The 18488-nt window shown below is 41.3% G+C and overlaps 1 protein-coding gene across 3 annotated transcripts in view; it reads right to left on the bottom strand.

The window, feature by feature from the left end:
- Nucleotides 1–4446: 4446 nt before the first annotated feature.
- ZNF235 (zinc finger protein 235) overlaps nucleotides 4447–18488 on the bottom strand; it is a 67437-nt gene continuing 53395 nt past the window's right edge. For all 3 annotated transcript variants that reach the window (XM_027079772.1, XM_027079771.1, XM_027079773.1), the window contains one exon: nucleotides 4447–7295. In XM_027079772.1, coding sequence (XP_026935573.1) covers nucleotides 5356–7295 — 1940 coding nt within the window. In that variant the 3' untranslated portion in view covers nucleotides 4447–5355. The remainder of the gene's footprint in view (nucleotides 7296–18488) is intronic.

Consider the following 18488-nt stretch of genomic DNA (forward strand, 5'->3'; position numbering starts at 1 on the left):
ATGCTTTTGGATAGTGTGTTTTTATTTTTAAAATGTATTTATTTGGCTTCACTGGGTCTTTAGTTGTGGCTCGCAGGATCTTCGTTGCGGTATATAGGATCTTTTTAGGTGCTGTATACGGAACCTTTACTTGCAGTATGCAGGATCTTTACTTGTGGTATGCAGGCTCTTAGTTGCAGCATGCAGGATCTAGTTCAAACCTGGGCCCCGTGCATTGGAAGTGCGGAGTCTTAACCACTGGATCACCAGGGAAGTCGCCGGTTTTGGATAGTTTTTAAATTAAAAAAAATTTTTTTTAAATATTTGGTGTAGAATTAATACTTTATGTGTTGCAGTTTTGGTACAGTAGGAACTTACTTGGTCAACACATTTAAAATACAGAAATGAACAGACTGGTAGGTGACTATGGAAAAGGAATGGTGGGTAGTTTGATGACATGAAAATTAATGCTGGGGGGTGGGGGCTGGAATTTAGGGAGATGAGGGAGATAATAGTTCGGAAGCGGAAGTTAACAAGACACGCATCCCATGTCCACGCCTAGTGGTACAAGGAGTGTGAGAGAGAACACAGGAGACCATTTGAAAGACAGTCCTTGAGGGGGGAAGCAACTTTCTTCATTGAAATTTCAGAGTATTTATTAAGAATGCCTCACTTACAGGCAGGAATATATAATATACTGTATGAATAACATATAAGTACATACTATTAATATATACTAACATAAGTAAATATAATATTTATATTAGTAAATTGTCCAAGTCTCAAAGCAAGCACATCAACTACAGAGCTCTGCTGTACATTTTCTGACCCTAAATGTCTATACTCACTAGCTCTTTCTCTTTTCATTTTATATATTTAAAATTCCTGGCATATTTCAAATATAAAGAAATATATAAGAATAAAACAAATATCCTTTTATAAGCCATCCAGCTTTTGTAAATCCACCCAGTTTCCACCATGCATTACAATCTCTCCATTCCTGTGGTCTATCTACTCAAAGGAATATAATGCAGTCATTAAAGATTAATTTCATGAAGGATGTGGAACAGTGAAAAGCACTTACTGTGTATTTCCAAGGAGGTAAATAGAATATTTTAAATATCTAAGGAATCAACGCAAATGAAATATATAGGGAATTCTAGTTTCACCTTAATTTAATCCACTTCCCAATTTTTGTAAATCAAAAGATGGGAGGGATGGGAACCTGAAAGAGACTATAAACATAAAAGAGAATCTAACTTTATTTCAAATGAATCATATAATTGGGTTGAATGGGGATAAAAAGAACTAGGTGACATAACTTTTAAACAGAGTACTTCATCTCTACATATGATCTAAAAAGACCTGTAAAAAAAAAAATTCCTGAACACAACCAGGTGTGTGTTTTGCAGTGACATTATTTAGCAACTCTAAAGCTACTTGCTGCATATTGGAGGACTGAACAAATGAGTAAGCAGATTGATGACTGGGAGCCTACTTCCAACTATTGAAGACCTAAATATGGAATAGGGAAAGACCAGAAAGCAATAGTTACTTGAAGTGGACGCTATCAGTATTTTACACACACACATATACATGAAGGATTGCTATCCCAGTAACAAGGAGAACATACAGCCCCTAGGTCTTGGTTTCCCCAAAGGATTCAGGGCTCTGTAGAATCTGTGGTCGCAGCAGGCAATATACAAGATAAACCCAACCTTATTGTACCAGAAAACAAGAGTTCATACTGATGATAGAGAAAGAGACGTGAGGGAGAAGGCAAAGCTCTTCTAACAGTAGAAAGCCAATTGCTAAATATAGAAGGGACGATGGAGCAAGAAAGTCATCCTTTTGCAATCATAACAGTAATAACTGATTCACAGAAGAATATCCATGAATGCTAAGACTAGTAGGTGAAGGTTATGATGAAGCAGTTATTACACAGTCTCCAAGATTTCCCCACAAATTAGTTATTAATTTCAAAGGCAAACAGCAATTTTACTGTGGAGAAATCTAGTAATTATCAGTGTATCCAAGTGATCAAAGCCACCATCACCAATGAAACAAATACATCTTTCCTGTTCTAATGCACTGAGAAGTATGCATCATTCAGGGAACACTCATGCCACAGTTAACTTGAATCTAATCATGATGAGTCAAACCCCCCATTTAGGGACACCCTACACATTAGCTTGTGTTCTTCAAAATTACCAGTTTCATGGAAGACAAAGAAAGGCTGTGGAACTGATCCAGAATTAAAGACTAAAGAAACATGACAATCAAATGCAGGTTATGACACACCTTAAGAGTAGATCCTGATATAGGAAAAAAAAATGCTACCAATATATATATTGGGACAACTGTGGAATCTGAATAAACTGTAGATTAGAAAATATCATAGCAATGTATGGCAGTCTTAAAATATGTTTGCAAATTCTTTGACACTCCTCTCATGAAGTAGGGTTCAGGTCCCCTCCCCTTGCTCCTGGATAGGCTTTTATGACTGTCTCAATAGACTGACTGGCAGACTGACTGTTACTTCCAAGGTTAGATTAGCAAAGGCCATGGTACTTCCGCTGGTTTTTCTTGGCAGACTTTTGAGCCACCACATAGTGTCCAGTTAGTATGAAGTTGTCATGCTGGAGGCCACACAGATTTGTAAAGACAAGCCAAGGCTGTCTGGGTTCTCAGTTCAGGTACTAGATAAACAGGTCTGCTTGTAATCACATTAGATACCCAAAGGATATAAAGGAATTCTATTATTCTTACATCTTTTCTGAGTGTTTAGAATGAGCTAAAACACTCTAATAGAAGCATTTCAAAAAATTAAAAATTTACTGTAATGGGGAATTCCCTGGTGGTCCAGTGGTTAGGACTCCACACTTCTACTGCCAGTGGCCCAGGTTCCATCCCTGGTCAGGGAACTAAGATCCTGCAAGCCACGAGGTGCAGCCAAAAAAAAAAAAAAATTACTATAATGCCCTTAGGTATCTTATATATATATATATTTATATATATTTATATATATATATAAAATGACATACATGTATGATATCGTATGTATGGCTATGATCTGGTTACTTTTAAAGGGAGGGCATCACAGTAAATTTAGATATCATTTCATAAAAAATTCTATGTCTCTGCCCACTTTCCTCAGCATATTCTGGATATCTACTAATGTCGGTAACTATGAACTTATCTTTTCTCATTTGATTCTGCATACTATTCCACAGAATGGCTAAGCCACAAATTATTTTTGTCAGATCCAACTGATGAATGCAACGTGTGCTATTACCAATAATGCAATGGTGAACATGCTTTACGTACATCCGTAACACAAGTTTACAGGCCATGAGATAAAGCAGTTAAGATTTAGCTGTAAGGGATTTTCATTTATTTTATTGTCCCAGTTTTAGTGCTTTGGTAAAATGGATAATGGCCACTGTAAATAATTTTTCAAAAAGGTAAAGAAAAATCATCTGAACCCTCTATGCTAGAGTAAACCAGGTGGTATATTAATATCTTTCCACCTGGGACTTCCCTCCTGGCACAGTGATTGAGAATCCGCCTGCCAATGCATGGGACATGGGTTCGATCCCTGGTCCGGGAAGATCCCACATGCCGCAGAGCAACTAAGCCTGTGTGCCACAGCTACTGAGCCTGTGCTCTAGAGCCTGAGAGCCACAACTACTGAACCCGCATGCTGCAACTACTGAGCCTGCGTGCCTAGAGCCCATGCTCCGCAACAACAAAAGCCACTGCAATGAGAAGCCCGTGCACCGCGACAAAGAGTAGCCCATGCTCACCATAACTAGAGAAAGCCCACACACAGCAACGAAGACCCAACACAGACAAAAAAAATATATATATCTTTCCACCTATTAGTGCTATGCACATAATCACATCTTCAGGTACACATCCCCTTATTACTTGAATTATACCAGGAAGTCTCTAACCTAGTTTTTTCGTGGATGACAAATTTTTTCCTGTCATTATACATCTATATCATATTTTTTCATGGCTATATATTAGAATATATTTATGTAAATATTTTGCTGATGCTTCTTTTTTAAAAAATTCAGTATAAACATCTTTGTGTACAATCTTCCTTACTGTTGCTATAATCTCCTAAGCAAAACCTCGAATGCTAGGATTTGCCAGGGCAGACTATTTTGATACATATTGACCAGCAAATGTTCACTCCTACTAATAGGTGTTGAACACAGAATGCTGTGTATATGACAATTAATCTAAACTGATAACTTTAATGAAATCTCAATCAAAATCCAAGAGGTTTTTTGTCTACCCCACCCCATTTTTAGCGGGGGAACAGTGGGGGTGGAATGTGACAAAATTAATATCCTTGGTTTCTGCCAAAGCTCCTGCTTAAAGACGTCTGGATGAAGGACCATGAATAGAAAAGGCAATGTGACCTGAGCCTGAATGGAAATAATGCAAAGAAACCGATTATTAACAATTCAAGTTTACTATGAAACTTTTTGTTACTAGTAACTACTTTTAACACTTTCAGAGTTACAGTAAAACCCTAAGGAATTAATTAGTGTTCAAAATTTCCAATCATATAAGTTGCAGTATGGTATTAGATTAAAAAAGTCTTTCAGTCTATAAAATACAAACTAATGATGCTAAATATTACACTGCACACAATGGGTGATTCTGTACATATAACTGAAGCTGGATGGAGGGTGGCAGCCACTCATAAGCCTTGTCCAAATCTGTACTATTGTGGATGGCTATTTTTTGATTCTGATTTCAGGAAATATTAATTGAAGTACAATCTTATTAAGGCGACTTGCAGGATTCTTCTTGAGTATGTTATGAATTTAGGATAGGAAGCCAACCAGAATTTTCAAATATTTGTCCTAATTAGAGGGATTTTCCTCTCCTTGGTTCAGTAATTGCCAGGCACCTATTAGGAACCAAGCACAGTTCTACACAGTAGAGACAGAATGGTGAAAAACAGCCCTCCTATGTGGAGGGTACACTGCAGTTGGCATCTATTGTTTGTCCATCATTATACTTTTGTTCAAGTCCTGCCCATAACCTTCATGTATGGTAGATGCCAATGATTCTTCTCTTGTGTCACATCTTGAGAATCGGGGCATTCAGAGCTCTGGTGTAACCACTGACCATATTTACAGAATATGTTTTCCTTCCTCTGTGAAACCTGATGTTAGTATAAAGAGTTCACCTCCCAACTGGATCTTTAAAAACACAGCATTTTATGGAACTTCTTTCCCATGAAGATTCCTTGATGTTTCCAAGTTCTGCAGGAACTTCCCACAACTACGAGCACAGACTTTCCAAGAGAGATGAAGACGTGGATATCTGGAGGCCATTCCTCACCTTCCAATTCTACAGGTTCCCTCCAGTGTGGACCCTCTGATGGTAAACAAGATGTGACCTCTGGCTGAAGCCCTTGCAACATATATCACATATGTAAGGCCTCTCTCCGGTGTGGACCCTCTGATGGGTGTGGAAATGTGAGGCCTGGCTGAAGCCCTTACCGCACTGCTGACACGTATAGGGCTTCTCTCCTGTGTGGACCCTCTGATGAGCACTGAGCCCGGCACTCCAGCTGAACTCTTTCCCACACTCCTCGCATTTGAATGGTTTCTCTCCAGTGTGAATTATCTGATGGACTTGGAGATTCGACCTCTGGCTGAAGGCCTTACCACATGTATCACATTTATATGGCTTCTCTCCCGTGTGGACTCTCTGATGGGCTTGAAGATGGGAGGCCTGACTGAATCGCTTTTGACATGCATCACATTTGAAGGGCTTTTCCCCCGTGTGGACGCTCTGATGAGCTTGAAGGTTCGAGGCCTGACTGAAGCCCTTCCCGCACTCCTCGCACTTATAGGGTTTCTCTCCCGTGTGGACCCTCTGATGGTTGTGAAGATTCAGGCTCCAATTGAAGCGCTTCCCACACACCTCACACTTGTAGGGCTTTTCTCCAGTGTGGACTCTCTGATGGGCTTGGAAATAGGAACTCTGGCTGAAGCCCTTCCCACACACACTGCATCGAAACGGCTTCTCTCCTGTGTGAACCCTCTGGTGGCTCTGGAAGCTTGAGGCCGAACTAAAACCCTTCCCACACTCCTCACATTTGTAGGGTTTCTCTCCCGTGTGGACGCGCTGGTGACTGTGAAGGTTGAAGCTCAGGCTGAAGCACTTGCCGCACTCCTCACATCTGTAGGGTTTCTCCTCAGTGTGGACGCGCTGGTGCGTGTGAAGATTTGAGCTACAGCTGAAGCGTTTCCCACAGTCTGCACACTTGTATGGTTTCTCTCCAGTGTGGATTCTTTCGTGGGCCTGAAGGTGGGACCTCTGGGTGAAGCCCTTCCCGCACACCTCACACTTATACGGTTTCTCTCCCGTGTGGACTCTGCAGTGGATGTTGAGGTCTGTGCTACGACTGAAGCCCTTCCCGCAGCTCTCGCATCTGTAGGGCTTCTCTCCGGTGTGAATGGGCAGGTGGGCGTACAGGTGTGAGGTCTGATTAAAGCTCTTCCCGCACTCGTGGCATGAATAGGGCTTCTCCCCTGTGTGGACTCTCTGGTGAGTCTGCAGGTTTGAGCTCTGACTGAAGCCCTTCCCGCACTCGTGACACCAATAGCGTTTCTTCCCTGGGAGGACACTCTGTTGAATGGGACTAGCTGAGCTGTAACCACTGCCCTTCTCGTGTATCCTGTATGTAGGGGACTTCCTGCCCAAGTGTGCCTGCTGATGAAGTTCAAGGCTGGTGTGGTCACGGAATCCTTTCTCACGTTCGTTACACTGGTAGGTTTTCGGTCCAGTTTGAATGATACTGCACGGGGCCAGAGGTGATGCCTTTAAGAGATCTCTACCACACTCTCTGTTGCCGTGAGCTTTCTCTCTTTTGTACACCGTGTCATCATCGAGGTGGGGGGAGATACAGCTGAAAATATCAGCGCATGGAACAAATATACAGAACTTGTTTTTCACTGGAGTCAGCTTACAACTTCTCTGATAATTCTGAGTCCCATTCAGATAGAGTTTATTCCAGGAATTCTGAGCTCTCCCAGTTGGAAATTCTTGATTTTCAATAACATTAGAATGATCCTCTAGAAGAGTCATTAAACAGCTGTCTTCCACAGAAGCCTGAACGGGGGACTGAGAATTCTTTCCGTGAATACTTATCACGGAGTCCTGACTTCTGGTTAATTTGCTCACAACGTGTCTCTTGATGTACCAGCACGAAAGCTCTCCCAATGAAAGGAATCTGACTCCTGTTTCATGAAGAGTCTCCGTCTCACTGTGATTCCTGGCTCCTGAAAGGAAAACAGTAAGGAATTAAGGACGGAGAGAGTGACGGCAGCAAGATGGTGGGCTGGGAAGCTCCAAGCCTCTGCTCCTGCCACGAAAACATTATAAACAAGTAGAGAGTAGTGAAAATGACTTCATAGGAATTCTGAAAAACAAAGGTCTACAGCAACCAAGAGAACGTCCAATCAAGAAAAAGCCAAATTTGAAAAGGTAGGATATTTGGGATCAGTCCAGAGTGAGGTTGCCCATATCCCTGGCAGATCTCTTAAGGATACAGACACGGGAAAGACCAAAGGCCTGGACTGAAAAGCAGCAGCTAAAAGCCAGCCAGAGGCATGGAAGTGTAATACCAAAACATATTTGATCTACCCGAAAGAACACAGAAAAGGACAAAGAGATGAACAAAATAGATGAGACCTCCCCCAACAAAGCAATTGCAAATATACCCGGTTTCAGTAAGTATATTATGTGGAAGTGCACTCCCCTAAAATCAAAAGGCAGAGATTGGCAGAGAATATAAAAAGCAAGGTTCAACTACATGCTGTCAACAAGGGATATGTTTTAAATACAAGTAAGCAAAAGAAAAAGGGTAGGAAAAGACGTATCATACAAATATCATGCAAAGCCCAAGAAAGCTGGAACGGCTAAACAGACAAAAAGACTTTACAAAATAGAGCACTCTTAGATACAAAGACATTTTATGACAAGGATTAGCAGATGTTAACGATTACAAATGTGTATGTGTCTAATAAAGGCTCCAAAATAAACGAAACAAAAAGAGGGAACTAAAATGAGAAATGGACAAATCTACAGACTTGAAGATTTTTTACACACTTATTAGACCATTAAAAAAAAAATCAGCAAAGCCATACAAGATCTGAACCACTATAACCAAAACGAAACTTACAGGTCACTGCACCTAACTGCAGTACATACATTTTTTTTTTCAAGTACATATAAAACATCCATCAAGATAAACCATACCCAGGGCTATAAAACCAATTTTGAAAGATTTTTAAAGACCATAGCAGAATTAAAATCAAAACCAACACGCAGAAAAGGCCTATAAGAAATCACATGGGAAATTAGAAAATATTTTGAAATAATAATGAAAGAAAATAGTATCAATTTCTGGCATGCAGTTAAACAGCACTCAGATTATTTATAGCTTTAAATATTCATATAGAAAGCAAGAAAGGCCTAAAGTCAATAACCTAAGGTTCCAATTTAAGAAGCCATAAAAAGAAGAGGAAATGAAAGGAAATAGTGAAAAGCAATTAAACAAGGGGGAAAAAAATCAAGGAAAACAAACTGAATCAAGGAAAAAAATAGAAAAGACAAAACACACCATTGTAAAGCAATAAAGATGTTAAAAAAAAAAAAAAGACAAAAACTACCAACATCAGGCATAAAAGATGGGATATTACTAAAGATCATAAAAGGCATTAGAATAAGGGGATATATTCAACAACTTAGATAAAATACACCAATTCCCTGAAACATACAAATCTGTTACAAGAAAAGCAAAATATGTAAGTAGTTCATGAACTGAAATCATAAATAACATTCTCACAAAAGGACCAGACAACTTCACTGGTGAATTCCACTTAGCACGTAGGAAAGGAATAATACCAGTCTTACACAAACCCTTGCAGAAGGCTGAAAAGGAGAGTATACTTTCTGAGGTATTGTGTATAATAAGGCCTGTATTACCTTGATATCAAGATAGACGAAGACATTAAGTACAAAGAAAATTACAGATCAAAATCCCTACATAATGTAAGTGCAAAAATCCTAAACAAAGAGAAAATCTTGTTTTTTATAATACACAATAAAAGGGTACTATTAATAAGTGGGTTGAATCCTAGGAATGCGAGGTGGTTTTAACATGTGAAATCATCAGTGCTTCATGCTCCTTTAAAGCATAAAGCAGGAGGACAAGATGGCAGAGTAGAAGGACTTGAGCTCACCTCCTCTCATGAAAACACCAAAATCAATTACTTCTCAACAACCATTAACAAAAAAGCCTGGAACCTATCAAAAAAGATATTCTACATCCAGAGGCAAAGAAGAAGCCATAACAAGATGGTAGGAGGGGCACTTTTGTGATATAACCAAATCCATACCTGCCGACTGGGTGACCCACAAACTGGAAACTAATCATATCACAGAGGTTCTCCCACAGGAGAGTTCTGATCCCCATGGCAGGCTCCTCAGCCTGGGGGTCTGGCATCAAGAGGAAGAGCCCCCAGAGCATTGGGCTTTGAAGGCCAGTGGGGCTTGATTTCAGGAGCTCCACAGGACTGGGGGAAACAGAGACTCCACTCCTGGAGGGCGCACACAAGGTAGCATGTGCACTGGGACCCAGGGCAAAGCAGTGACTCCACAGGAGCCTGGGCGAGACCTACCTGTGGGTCTTGGAGGGTCTCTTGGGGAGGCAGGGGTCAGCTGTGAGCCACTGCAGGGGCAAGGACACTGGTGGGGGAGCCCCCAGGGAATATTCCTCAGCGTGAGCTCTCCTGGAGGTCACCATTTTGGCACCAAGACCTGTCCCCACCCAACAGCCTTCAGGCTCCAGTGCTGGGATGCCTCAGGCTAAACAGCCAACAGGGTGGGAACACAGCCCCACCCATCAACAGACGGGCTGCCTAAAGTCATCCTGAGCCCACTTGAGCCCATCCCGAGTCACTTTTTGACATGTCCCTGTCCACCAGAAAGGCCTGCACAAGCCCCTGCACCAACCCCACCCACCAGGGGGCAGAAACCAGATGCAAGAAGAAGTACAATCTGCAGCCTGTGGAATGGAGACCATAAGCACAAAGTGAGACAAAATGTGATGGAAGAGAAATATGTTGCAGATGAAGGAAGATAAAACTCTAGAAGACCAACTAAGTGAAGTGGAGATAGGCAATCTGCCTGAAAAAGAATTCAGAATAATGATAGTAAAGATGATCCAAGATCGTGGAAAAAGAATGGAGGCACAGACCAAGAAGATACAAGAAATTTTAAAGAACAGATGAACAATAACTGAAATGAAAAATATACTATCAGGAATCAACAGCAGAATAATAGAGGCAGAAGAACCAATAAGTAGCTGGAAGACAGAATGGTGGAAATCACTGCTGCAGAACGGAATTGAAAAAAAGAATGAAAAAAAATGACAGTCTGAGACCTCCGGGACAACATTAAATGCCATCAACATTTGCATTATAGGAGTCCCAGAAGCAGAAGAGAGAGACAAAGGGCCTGAGAAAATATTTGAAGAGATAAGGGACCTCCCTGGTGGTGCAGTGGTTAAGAATCTGCCTGCCAATGTAGGGGACCAGAGTCCTGGTGCAGGAAGAGCCCACATGCCGTGGAGCAACTAAGCCCATGCGCCACAACTACTGAGCCTGCATGCCACAACTACTGAAGCCCATGTGCCTAGAGCCCATGCTCTGCAACAAGCCACCGCAATGAGAAGCCTGTACACCGCGATGAAGAGTAGCCGCTGCTCGCCACAACTAGAGAAAGCCCAGGCTCAGCAACAAAGACCCAATGCAGCCAAAAATAAATAAACAAATTTTAGAAAAAAGAGAGAAGAGCCAAAAACTTCCCTAAAATGGGAAAGGAAACACTCAAGTCCAGGAAGTGCAGAGAGTCCCATACTGGATAAACACAAGGAGGAACAAGCTGAGACACATATTAGTCAAACTGACAAAAATTAAAGACAGACAAAATATTAAAAGCAACAAGGGAAAAGCAACAAATAACATACAAGGGAATTCCCATAAGGTTATCAGTTGATTTCTCAGCAGAAACTCTGCAGGCCAGAAGGGAGTGCCAGGATATATTTAAAGTGATGAAAGGAAAAAACTTACAACCAAGAATACTCTACCCAGCAAGGCTCTTGTTCAGATTCGATGGAGAAATCAAAAGCTTTACAGACAAGCAAAAGCTAAGAGAATCCAGCACCACCAAACCAGCTTTATAACAAATGCTAAAGGAACTTGTCTAGGTGAAAAAAAAAAGCCCACAACTAGAAACAAGAAAACTACGAATGGAAAAGCTCACTAGTAAAGGCAAACACACAGTAAAGGTAGGATACCATCCACACACAAATATATCAAAACCAGCAATTGTGAAAAGAGGAGAGTACAAATGGAGAATACTGGAAAAGCATTTGAAATTAATAGACCTGCGACTTATAGCAGTCTGTGTATATATACAAGATTGTTTTATCAAAACCTCATGGTAGGGGGACCTTGAAGATGGCGGAAGAGTAAGACGCGGAGATCACCTTCCTCCCCACAGATACACCAGAAATACATCTACACGTGGAACAACTCCTACAGAACACCTACTGAATGCTGGCAGAAGACCTCAGACCTCCCAAAAGGCAAGAAACTCCCCACGTACCTGGGTAGGGCGAAAGAAAAAAAAAAAAAACAGAGACAAAAGAATAGGGACGGCACCTGCACCAGTGGGAGGGAGCTGTGAAGGAAGAAAAGTTTCCACACACTATGAAGCCCCTTCGCGAGCGGAGACTGCGGGAGGCGGAGGGGGGAGCTTCGAAGCCGCGGAGGAGTGCACAGCAACGGGTGCGGAGGGCAAAGCGGGGAGATTCCCGCACAGAGGAACGGTGCCGACCGGCACTCACCAGCCCGAGAGGCTTGTCTGCTCACCCGCCGGGGCGGGCGGGGCTGCGAGCTGAGGCTCTGAGGCTCGGGTTTCGGTTTCGGACGGAGCGCAGGGAGAGGGTTGGCGGCTTGAACATAGCCTGAAGGGGTTAGTGCACCATGGCTGGCCCCGGGAGGGAGTCCGGGGAAAACTCTGCACCTGCCGAAGAGGCAAGAGACTTTTTCTTCCCTCTTTGTTTCCTGGTGCGCGAGGAGAGGGGTTTAAGAGCGCTGCTTAAAGGAACTCCAGAGACGGGCGCGAGCCGCGGCAAAAAGCGTGAACCCCAGAGACGGGCGTGAGCCGCGGCTAAAAGCGCGGACCCCAGGGACGGGCGGGAGACGCTAAGGCTGCTGCTGCCGCCACCAAGAAGCCTGTGTGCAAGCACAGGTCACTATCCACAGCCCCCTTCCGGGGAGTCTGTGCAGCCCGCCACTGCCAGGTTCCCGGGATCCAGGGACAACTTCCCAGGGAGAACGCACAGCGGGCCTCAGCTGGTGCAACGTCACACCGGCCTCTGCCAAGGCAGGCCCGCCCCGCACGCCGTGCCCCTCCCTCCCCCCGGGCTGAGTGCGCCAGAGTCCCCGAATCAGCGGCTCCTTTAACCCTGTCCTGTCTGAGCAAAAAACAGACGCCCTCCAGTGACCTACACGCAGAGGCAGGGCCAAATCCAAAGCTGAGCCCCTGTGAGCTGTGAGAACAAAGAAGAGAAAGGGAAATCTCTCCCAGCAGCCTCAGAAGCAGCGGATTAAAGCTCCACATCAACTTGATGTGCCCTGCATCTGTGGAATACATGAATAGACAACGAGTCATCCCAAACTGAGGAGGTGGGCTTCGAGAGCAAGATCTATGATTTCTTTCCCCCTTTCCTCTTTTTGTGAATGTGTATGTGTATGCTTCTGTGTGAGATCTTGTCTGTATAGCTTTGCTTCCACCATTTGTCCTAGGGTTCTATCCGGCCATTGTTGTTTTCTTATTTAAAAAATTTTTTTCTTAATAATTAATTTTAATTTTAATAACTCTATTAAACTTTACCTTCTTTCTTTCCTTTCTCTCTCTCTTTTTCCTTCCTTCCCTCCTTTAGACAACGAATCATCCCAAATTGAGGAGGTGGACTTTGAGAGCAAGATTTATGATTTTTTCCCCCTTTACCTCTTTTTGTGAAGGTGTATGTGTATGCTTCTGTGTAAGATTTTGTCTGTATAGCTTTGCTTCCACCATTTGTCCTAAGGTTCTATCCGTCCTTTTTTTTAATAATTATTTTTTAATTCAATAACTATTATACTTTATTTTATTTTACTGTATCTTCTTTCTTTCTGTCTTTTTCCTTCCTTCCCTCCTCCCTCCCTCCCTCCTTTCTTTCCTTCTTACCTTGTTTCATTTTCTTTCTTCTTTCCTCCCTTCCTTCCTTCCCTCCTTTCTTTCTTTCTTCCTACTTCTACTAATTCTCTCTACTTTGTCTCCCTTTTATTCTGAGCCGTGTGGATGAAAGGCTCTTGCTGCTCCAGCCAGGAGTCAGAGCTCTGCCTCTGAGGTGAGAGAGCCAACTTCAGGACACCGGTCAACAACAGACCTCCCAGCTCCACATAATATCAAATGGCGAAAATCTCCTAGAGACCTCCATCTTAACACCAGCACCCAGCTTCACTCAACGACCAGCAAGCCACAGTGCTGGACAACCTATGCCAAACAACTAGCAAAACAGGAACACAACCCCACCCATTAGCAGAAAGCACAACCCCACCCATTAGCTCTTAAACCCCTCTAAAATAATAATAAGTCCACAGACACCCCAAAACACACCACCAGACGTGGACCTGCCCACCAGAAAGACAAGATCCAGCCTCATCCACCTGAACACGGGCACTAGTCCCCTCCACCAGGAAGCCTACACAACGCACTGAACCAACCTTAGCCACTGGAGACAGACATCAAAAACAACGGGAACTACAAAACTGCAGCCTGCAAAAAGGAGACCCCCAAACACAGTTAGATAAGCAAAATGAGAAGACAGAAAAACACACAGCAGATGAAGGAGCAAGATAAAAATGCACCAGACCTAACAAATGAAGAGGAAATAGCCAGTCTACCTGAAAAAGAATTCAGAATAATGATAGTAAAGATGATCCAAAATCTTGGAAATAGAATGGACAAAATGCAAGAAACATTTAACAAGGACCTAGAAGAAATAAAGATGAAACAAGCAACGATGAACAACACAATAAATGAAATTAAAAGTACTCTAGATGGGATCAATAGCAGAATAACTGAGGCAGAAGAACGGATAAGTGACCTGGAAGATAAAATAGTGGAAATAACTACTGCAGAGCAGAATAAAGAAAAAAGAATGAAAAGAACTGAGGACAGTCTCAGAGACCTCTGGGACAACATTAAACGCACCAACATTCGAATTATAGGGGTTCCAGAAGAAGAAGAGAAAAAGAAAGGGACTGAGAAAATATTTGAAGAGATTATAGTTGAAAACTTCCCTAATATGGGAAAGGAAATAGTTAATCAAGTCCAGGAAGCACAGAGAGTCCCATACAGGATAAATCCAAGGAGAAATACGCCAAGACACATATTAATCAAACTGTCAAAAATTAAATACAAAGAAAGCATATTAAAAGCAGCAAGGGAAAAACAACAAATAACACATAAGGGAATCCCCATAAGGTTAACAGCTGATCTCTCAGCAGAAACTCTGCAAGCCAGAAGGGAGTGGCAGGACATACTGAAAGTGATGAAGGAGAAAAACCTGCAACCAAGATTACTCTACCCAGCAAGGATCTCATTCAGATTTGATGGAGAAATTAAAACCTTTACAGACAAGCAAAAGCTGAGAGAGTTCAGCACCACCAAACCAGCTTTACAACAAATGCTAAAGGATCTTCTCTAGACAAGAAACACAAGAGAAGGAAAAGACCTATAATAACGAACCCAAAACAATTTAGAAAATGGGAATAGGAACATACATATCGATAATTACCTTAAATGTAAATGGACTAAATGCTCCCACCAAAAGACACAGATTGGCTGAATGGATACAAAAACAAGACCCTTATATATGCTGTCTACAAGAGACCCACTTCAGACCTAGAGACACATACAGACTGAAAGTAAGGGGATGGAAAAAGATATTCCATGCAAATGGAAAACAAAAGAAAGCTGGAGTAGCAATTCTCATATCAGACAAAATAGACTTTAAAATAAAGACTATTAGAAGAGACAAAGAAGGACACTACATAATGATTAAGGGATCGATCCAAGAAGAAGATATAACAATTGTAAATATTTATGCACCCAATATAGGAGCACTTCAATACATAAGGCAAAAACTAACAGCCATAAAAGGGGAAATCGACAGTAACACATTCATAGTAGGGGACTTCAACACCCCACTTTCACCCATGGACAGATCATCCAAAATGAAAATAAATAAGGAAACACAAGCTTCAAATGATACATTTAAACAAGATGGACTTAATTGATGGACTTAATTGATATTTATAGGATATTCTATCCAAAAACAACAGAATACACATTTTTCTCAAGTGCTCATGGAACATTCTCCAGGATAGATCATATCTTGGGTCACAAATCAAGCCTTGGTAAATTTAAGAAAATAGAAATTGTATCAAGTATCTTTTCTGACCACAATGCCATGAGACTAGATATCAATTACAGGAAAAGATCTGTAAAAAATACAAACGCATGGAGGCTAAACAATACACTACTTAATAACAAAGTGATCACTGAAGAAATCAAAGAAGAAATAAAAAAATACCTAGAAACAAATGACAATGGAGACACAACGACCCAAAACCTATGGGATGCAACAAAAGCAGTTCTAAGAGGGAAGTTTATAGCAATACAAGCCCACCTTAAGAAGCAGGAAACATCTCGAATAAACAACCTAACCTTGCACCTCAAGCAATTAGAGAAAGAAGAACAAAAAACCCCCAAAGTTAGCAGAAGGAAAGAAATCATAAAAATCAGATCAGAAATAAATGAAAAAGAAATGAAGGAAACAATAGCAAAGATCAATAAAACTAAAAGCTGGTTCTTTGAGAAGATAAACAAAATTGATAAACCCTTAGCCAGACTCATCAAGAAAAAAAGGGAGAAGACTCAAATCAATAGAATTAGAAATGAAAAAGGAGAGGTAACAACTGACACTGCAGAAATACAAAAGATCATGAGAGATTAGTACAAGCAACTCTATGCCAATAAAATGGACAATCTGGAAGAAATGGACAAATTCTTAGAAATGCACAAACTGCCAAGACTGAATCAGGAGGAAATAGAAAATATGAACAGACCAATCACAAGCACTGAAATTGAAACTGTGATTAAAAATCTTCCAACAAACAAAAGCCCAGGACCAGATGGCTTCACAGGCGAATTCTATCAAACATTTAGAGAAGAGCTAACACCTATCCTTCTCAAACTCTTCCAAAATATAGCAGAGGGAGGACCACTCCCTAACTCCTTCTACGAGGCCACCATCACCTTGATACCAAAACCAGACAAGGATGTCACAAAGAAAGAAAACTACAGGCCAATATCACTGATGAACATAGATGCAAAAATCCTCAACAAAATACTAGCAAACAGAATCCAACAGCACATTAAAAGGATCATACACCATGATCAAGAGGGGTTTATTCCAGGAATGCAAGGATTCAATATACGCAAATCAATCAATGTGATAAACCATATTAACAAATTGAAGGAGAAAAACCATATGATCATCTCAATAGATGCAGAGAAAGCTTTTGACAAAATTCAACACCCATTTATGATAAAAACCCTGCAGAAAGTAGGCATAGAGGGAACTTTCCTCAACATAATAAAGGCCATATATGACAAGCCCACAGCCAACATCATCCTCAATGGTGAATAATTGAAAGCATTTCCACTAAGATCAGGAACAAGACAAGGTTGCCCACTCTCACCACTCTTATTCAACATAGTTTTGGAAGTTTTAGCCACAGCAATCAGAGAAGAAAAGGAAATAAAAGGAATCCAAATCGGAAAAGAAGAAGTAAAGCTGTCACTGTTTGCAGATGACATGATCCTATACATAGAGAATCCTAAAGATGCTACCAGAAAACTACTACAGCTAATCAATGAATCTGGTAAAGTAGCAGGATACAAAATTAAGGCACAGAAATCTCTTGCATTCCTATACATTAACAAGCAAAGATCAGAAAAAGAAATTAAGGGAACACTCCCATTTACCATTGCAACAGAAAAGAATAAAATACCTAGGAATAAATCTACCTAAGGAGACAAAAGATCTGTATGCAGAAAACTATAAGACACTGATGAAAGAAATTAAAGATGATACAAACAGATGGAGAGATATACCATGTTCTTGGATTGGAGGAATCGACATTGTGAAAACGACTATACTACCCAAAGTAATCTACAGATCAATGCAATCCCTATCAAACTACTGATGGCATTTTTCACAGAACTAGAACAAAAAATTTCACAATTTGTATGGAAACACAAAAGACCCCGAAAATCCAAAGCAATCTTGAAAAAGAAAAACGGAGCTGGAGGAATCAGGCTCCCAGACCTCAGACTATACTACAAAGCTACAGTAATCAAGACAGTATGGTACTGGCACAAAAACAGAAATATAGATCAATGGAACAGGATAGAAAGCCCAGAGATAAGCCCACGCTCATATGGTTACCTTGTTTTTGATAAAGGAGGGAAGAATATACAATGGAGAAAAGACATCTTCAATAAGTGGTGCTGGGAAAACTGGACAGCTACATGTAAAAGAATGAAATTAGGGGCTTCCCTGGTAGCACAGTAGTTAGAACCTGCCTGCCAATGCAGGGGACACGGATTCGAGCCCTGGTCTGGGAAGACACCACATGCCATGGAGCAACTAAGCCCGTGCACCACAACTACTGAAGCCTGTGCACCTAGAGCCTGTGCTCTGCAACAAGAGAAGCCACCACAATGAGAAGCCTGTGCACTGCAACAAACAGTAGCCCCCACTCACTGCAACTAGAGAAAGCCCACGCACAGTAATAGAGAAAGACCCAACAAAGCCAAAATTAAAATAAATAATTTTTAAAAACAATTAAATTAGAACACTCCCTAACACCATACACAAAAATAAACTTAAAATGGATTAAAGACCTAAATGTAAGGTCAGAAACTATCAAACTCTTAGAGGAAAACATAGGCAGAACACTCTATGACATAAATCACAGCAAGATCCTTTCTGACCCACCTCTTAGAGTAATGGAAATAAAAACAAAAATAAACAAGTGGGACCTAATGAAACTTAAAAGCTTTTGCACAGCAAAGGAAACCATAAACAAGATGGAAAGACAGCCCTCAGAATGGGAGAAAATATTTGCAAGTGAAGCAACCGACAAAGGATTAATCTCCAAAATTTACAAGCAGCTCATGCAGCTCAATATCAAAAAAACAAACAACCCAATCCAAAAATGGGCAGAAGACCTAAACAGACATTTCTCCAAAGAAGACATACAGACTGCCAACAAACACATGAA

This window comes from Aethalodelphis obliquidens, unplaced genomic scaffold, assembly GCF_003676395.1.
Source record: "Aethalodelphis obliquidens isolate GAN/ISIS:26980383/991018 unplaced genomic scaffold, ASM367639v1 scaffold43, whole genome shotgun sequence".
NCBI classification, from domain to species: domain Eukaryota; kingdom Metazoa; phylum Chordata; class Mammalia; order Artiodactyla; family Delphinidae; genus Aethalodelphis; species Aethalodelphis obliquidens.